We start from the raw sequence: 6,000 nt of genomic DNA, 5'->3' as shown, positions 1-6,000 counted from the left end.
AGGGGAACTCAGTAGCACCTTAGTGCAAAGGGGTCTGTTCAGATCACTGTCCCCAGATCGTGGGGACCGGGGCATGGGGAAGCCTGGCAGGAGGCAGGTGGGGGCCGCTGACTCCAGGTGGTGCAGGGGCAAGGCCTCCCTGCTCCCTAAACCACACCCACAGCCCGTGTTCCCAGGAAAGTCCTTCACTGGCTCATAGGGGAGAGGCCAGCCTGCCCTTGACCTTGCAGGACGAGTCGACTGTCATTGCCCCCAGCAGCCCTATTTTTACTGTCTCTTGCCTCCTCTCCTTCTCCCCCTGCAGCCTCCCTGGAGAGCACACGTAATCCTCAGACACGGAGCACACGCTCACTGAAAGCCACCATTTCTTCTGAGAAAATGTCATCTTAGCTCTTGGATTCACGCTAGGTGCTGGTTTTTCCAGCCTCGGCTGTACATCACCTGGTCCCACGGGGGACTTCCTCCAGCTGGGCCCCACCCAGGCCAAGGAAGCAGCCACCCACTGGCACGCGCAGAGAAAAGAGCAGAGCCTCTCTTGGCTTCTATGTCACCCTTTTAATATTTTTATTGTTTACGACTTTTTGATGATGTACATGACACATTAGTACAAGCAGTGCACAGATGCAGCTCACTAGTAATACACATACACTTGGGGAAAGACTAAACAGGGCCATTCATTTCTACTACAGGGGTGCAAGCAAGCAGGTTGAGGGAGCGCTGACACGAAGGGGCGAAGCAGGTCGGGTTTACAGTAACTGCTAATACGGCCATGGGGGCTTCATGCCTCCCCTCAGAGCGGGAAGACCCTGCCTGGCTCGCTGCCACGCCAGGACGGAGGCCTCAGGCCGCCAGGTGCTCTGAATTCTGAAGGGAATGCACACGTGTTTATTTCATATGACATCTCCCAATTTTTAAATATTGGCACCTAATGAATATTGTGAGGGATAAAGGAAACACCAGGCTAGCCGGCCTCGAGGGTGCCTTCTCCTGCCACCCGGCCCTCCCCTACGTGATTGCACGTGCTCTCGACAACAGCCCTGGGGGCAGTGCTTCATCTCTTCTGATGAGGAAGTCGAGGCGAAGGACAGCAGGGAATTCATCCAAGGTCTAAGGGACTCGAGTCTCGAGGTGATGAGACCCTGGCTGCTGTGCGCAGTGTGGCCTTTGTGTGGCTGACTCGGTGCGAATGAACGCACGCCTTGACCCAGGGAGATTCTGACGGCAGGAGTCTGGTTCTCGGTGCACCTCTCAACGCGCAAAGAGCTCTTCAGCTTTAACACTGCCGCAGACTACTACAGGAGGAGGCCACAGGTGCGGAGGGTAACTATGCTCACGATTTCTGAGGTCGCCAAAGGGCAGGAGCCAGGCCCGAAGGGGAGGGATGGGTTAAGAGCATCATGAAACAGCACTGGCACGAGGATGGGGGAGGGGAGGGACGTCTATGTCAGCTCAGCTTATCAATATATACTACTACTAACATTTACTGGGTGTTTAACTACGTGTCAGAACTAGTTCTAAGTCTGTAGCTAGATTATTTCATTTAATCTTCACCTTGTGAGTTGGTGCCTTTAGTATCCCATTACACAGAAGAGGAAACTGAGGCAGAGTAACATGCCAAAGGTCACAAAGCCTGTGGGAGTTTGATCCAGGCACTCTCAAACCAGAGCCCAGGTTTAACCTCTCTGCTCTGTCGTCTCTCAGCTGCTCCAGTGTCACCAGGACGGGGCACTGGGCCTCTTCAACTCCACCTGTCATGACACACGAATGGGGGAACTCCGGAAGAAAGCGTGGTGTGCTGGCTAAAGTCGCGGAGCAGTGTAAATGGGGCGGTGTCTCCGTCATCAGATCAGGGAGACTTCCTAAGGACAGGAGTCAACTTTAATTTTCAACACCTCTCCTTTCCTGTGTGCGGAGCACAGGACTCATAAGTCAGGTTTGACTCGGGTCTGCCTGAGAGAAGGGAAAAAGGCTGCTCTCCACCCAGTCATTTCTCTCTCAACTGATTTCGCCCATGGGGATGGCGGCTACAGAGGACTGGAAAAGACGACCTCCCGCCCTCGGACCTTTTACAGAAGGGCTGTCCAGTAGGCCTTTCCACCATGAGGAACATGTTCTGTGCCTGTGCTGTCCAGTACAGTAGTCACTGGCCACACGCGGCTATGAAGCGCTTGAAACGTGGGTAGCCCAACTGAGGAAGTGAATTTTTAACCACGATTAAAATTGATTTTAAATTTAAGACGCCACACAGCTAGCAGCTACCACACTGGACAGCACAGCCTCTACAGGGCGTGGTGAGAAAAGGAGACGCACAGCTCTGTCTGCCCCCAGACGACTTCCGAGTCATCCACTTGAGCGTCTTGAATGGCTCGGGGAGGAGGAGGGGGCTGGGCTCTGCCTCAGGCTGGGCCTGCCTGTCACCTCCCTCGGCCTTGGGAGCTGGATGGCTCACACTAAAAATCCAAGTGGGGAATAGTTTTTGGGGGGAGGTTCTTGTTTAATACCAAATCAGATTATAAGACTATGTCATTTTTAAACATTTGAATATTATGGGCTCCATTGCCCAGCTGTTTCCAACAGGGACCCAGGTTCTACATTCTAAAGGCCACGTCTACCCATAGTGCCCTTGCCTGGCCCGTGACAGGTTGGAGATGAGAAGCCAAAAATATCCTTTCCTCCTCCACCTAAGACCTGTGCTCCTTCTAGGGTTTTGCTTCCAGAAGCAGACCTCTGAGTTCTGAAATGATGTCTGTGAGATCAAAGGGCAGAGGCATCGAAGGATCATCCTTTTCCCAGTATGGCCGGCATTCCGGCTTCTGATCCACCGGTAAAGTTCGGGCAATTCGGCACTGGCACCTGGAAGAGAAAGAATAGGCAAGTAATCCACAGGAAGAAATTCCTGGAAGACCCCAACCCATGGGCAACTTGGAGCAACGCTGGCAAATGCCCCAAAGACAATCATGGTGGCGGGGCTGACATGGAAGAAGGAGTCTGTGAGGCAGAAACAGGTGTTTATAAGAAGGAAGAACTGTTCTATATGGTGCTGGAACTTCTTTTTCTTTGATTCCCGGATTTGCATTATCTCTAGTGGCTCCGTAGAAGCCGACCATCAGGGAAATTCAGTTACTCTGCCTTTAAAATGGTGAATTATTTTTTCATTATCTCAACTGTTATTTAAAGTGTGTGATTAAGCCATTATCAGATTTAAATGTTTGTGGGATTTCAATGTATTACTAGATTACTGGGAAAGATTAAATTGAATTTACTGCATTAAAATGTCCAAGAATAGATTAAACAATATTACAGACCAGGATTGACTCTGGGGATCCTGGAGATTTGCAAGTGTCCCAGCTTACTGTGCTCAGAAAAAGGCACTCCAAGGAGAGACCGATTTATAAGGATATATGCAAATAGAGGTTAATAATCATTTCCACTGATGAATAGGTGGGGGAAACTTCCACAAAATTAAATTAAGAGGCTAGCAAGAGTTACTCCCTAAGGAAAACACTTAAATCACGGTTTTTATTAAATGGATTATTCATCAATAGTAGACAAATTAATTATCACATGCAACTACATTATAGTCTTATAGGAAAAAAGTTGGAGCACCACCCTCACACCTTGGCAGGCATCTCTACCTGTCAGAGACCAGCTTCTTAAAAATCGGTCTGGGAAAGCTCAGTGGCTTTAGCTTTACTTACCTGAAAAAAGAGGATGAGAGAGAAGGAAGCACAAATTGCAATAAGGAATGAACAATTTCTCTCCTTCTTGGAGCACATGGTGGTGAAAGCATGTGACCCAACCAAACCCTCTGCCTGCATTTGGAAGAGGCGTGTGGGTCTCCCCAGCTCCTCACCCCCTTCCCTGCATTGGCCCCCACGTCAATTAGAAAATGGTCATACCCACTATTTGTCTTCTGTGTAGGACTAACTATGAAAAGATCAAAGAATGGAATATCCTGGCCCTATTTCCAGGCCTGATGGAAGAGAAGGTTCCTGACTATAAGACATCTCCTTCTCTGGGGAATTATTGATGGGAGGGGATCCCCACGGGAAAACATACTTCAACTTTACACCTATTTTCTCGGGTGGTTAATTGCTATACCGGCATCCTGTGCACTCAATCCGTCGTACATTACACAGAACGTTCCAATATATCTTCAGCTCTCCGCATCAGGCCCTGATAATAGCGCCTGTTAACATGCACTAAGTACTACTATGTAGCACATCACTTCATAAATAATAAGATTAGCTGACCTCAGGGCCCCAAGAAGAGTAATGTGTTTAAATGTTCTCATTATTTATTTAAAACAAGAATTAAAGCAACAGAAGCTGCTTTTGACAATCCTCTTAGCATAAATATTAAACTGTTTGCACTGATAAGCCCCACACGGCACTGAAGAGCAGAGGGTGTGTTCTGCAGACTCCTTCAGAAGCGGTGTTGGAGGCTCTGCCGCTTGCTGTCGTGGTTCTGAGGGTACCTCTCTGCAGTTCTACAGACGGTCTCCAAATCACATGAAAGGGATGGCGGAAATTAATATTCAAGGGAAGCTGGGACTAATTACAAAAGAACTCTGCAAAGCTCTTTAAATTGTGCTTTCTCTCCGCCTCAGAATCACAGAGTAATGCTCAATTTACTAGGGAGGGAAAGTTATTCCAAATTGAGCATTCAGTCTCACAGCGGATAAGTTATCTGTGCACACATTATCCTGGTTGGCAGAGTAAAGGGCTGTGGGAAGTGTCGATCCACCTAGAATATCATAAGGTTTGTAAAAAGTCAATAGAGATGCTTTCTCACTCGTCAGTTGGGTCCTGCCCCCTCACTCTGAGAAGGTATTGCAAACATCAATACTGTGCCGTGTCGTGCGAGCATCCTGAGCCTGCCAGCTTTTCCTCTGGGTGAAGCTGCTCCATGACTTTCTGCCTCTGTTCTCCTCATGGAAGGAGCAGACCAGCGGGTGTGGGAACTACCTCCTTTTCCTGCGGGCCCTGATAGACCACGAGTCGTGCACGTGCATTGCCTCCCTCTGGGCTACGGGTAGTACCCTCGTTGGGTTCCTTCAGGGCCTTAATTCAGACCTTCCAAGGTCACTTTAAAACTCCTCCTTTAACGCCCAGTGCTCCTTGCCAACTTCTAAATGGTAGTGACCAGGCCCAGCAGAAGGCTCATTGTTTGAGGTGATGTATTTATCTATGAGAAAGGACAGTCATCCCAACTCAAATTATATTGTCTGGTTCAACACGACGCCAGACTATGGAATTGAAAAAGAAAGAATTGAGAATTACTTGCAGGCATATCTCCCCCCGTAGGTTTTAATTTCTCCTGCTCAGGTCACTCATTCTGTCTGTCTTGCATCTCAGTTTCCTATAAGAAAGTAGGGAGACTGCAGCACAGTGGTTAAGCGTGTTTTCTGAGCATCGGGCGCTGCCGCTCCCTAGGGGAGTCACATCTTGGGCAAATGTCTTAACCTCGTCGAGCCTCAGTTTCTTGTCTGTCAAGGGGGAAAGATGATGATGATGCTAACGATGATGATGCTAATAGTATCTTACTTATGGGGTTGTTGTGAAGGTTAAATGAACACTGCCTGGCACATAGTAAGCACTCAATAATTATTAAATTCTATGATTGCTACCATTACTTCTACTACGAGTACCAGTGACAACAAGAGATGCCAACTGGAGAGCTGCCTCGGTAGCTGCGGAGATCCCTCGCTGCACTCTAGCCAGCGGGCGGTCTCTGGACTGGCTCTTTCTGGCAGAGGTTCTGTAGACACAGAGGCAGCTCTTTCCAGCTTGAATCAAACTGAGCCTGTGGCTGAATCCCATCACAATGTGACATTCCAGGATGCTGAGGTCTATGTATCCAAGCTGCTACAACCTTCCAGGGACAGGCTACCATGCTCAGAGTCAGGCCCAGTGGTTGCTCCTGAAGACCTATAACTAATAAAAGGAGCTCTCTAAGCGGCGCTTGTTTCAGATTGATTTGGCATCTCCGGGGGATAAA

At 48.8% G+C, this 6,000-nt stretch overlaps 1 protein-coding gene across 2 annotated transcripts in view; it reads right to left on the bottom strand.

Moving 5' to 3' along the window:
- Positions 1 to 535: 535 nt before the first annotated feature.
- The window catches only part of FTO (FTO alpha-ketoglutarate dependent dioxygenase), a 348,533-nt gene continuing 343,068 nt past the window's right edge, over positions 536 to 6,000 (bottom strand). For both annotated transcript variants that reach the window (XM_005608264.4, XM_023636997.2), the window contains one exon: positions 536 to 2,853. In XM_005608264.4, the coding sequence (XP_005608321.2) occupies positions 2,700 to 2,853 (154 nt within the window). In that variant the 3' untranslated portion in view covers positions 536 to 2,699. The remainder of the gene's footprint in view (positions 2,854 to 6,000) is intronic.

Source organism: Equus caballus, chromosome 3 (genome assembly GCF_041296265.1).
Source record: "Equus caballus isolate H_3958 breed thoroughbred chromosome 3, TB-T2T, whole genome shotgun sequence".
Taxonomy (NCBI): domain Eukaryota; kingdom Metazoa; phylum Chordata; class Mammalia; order Perissodactyla; family Equidae; genus Equus; species Equus caballus.
The sequence above is the reverse complement of the archived record's forward strand: the minus strand, read 5'-3'. Positions and strand labels throughout refer to the sequence as shown.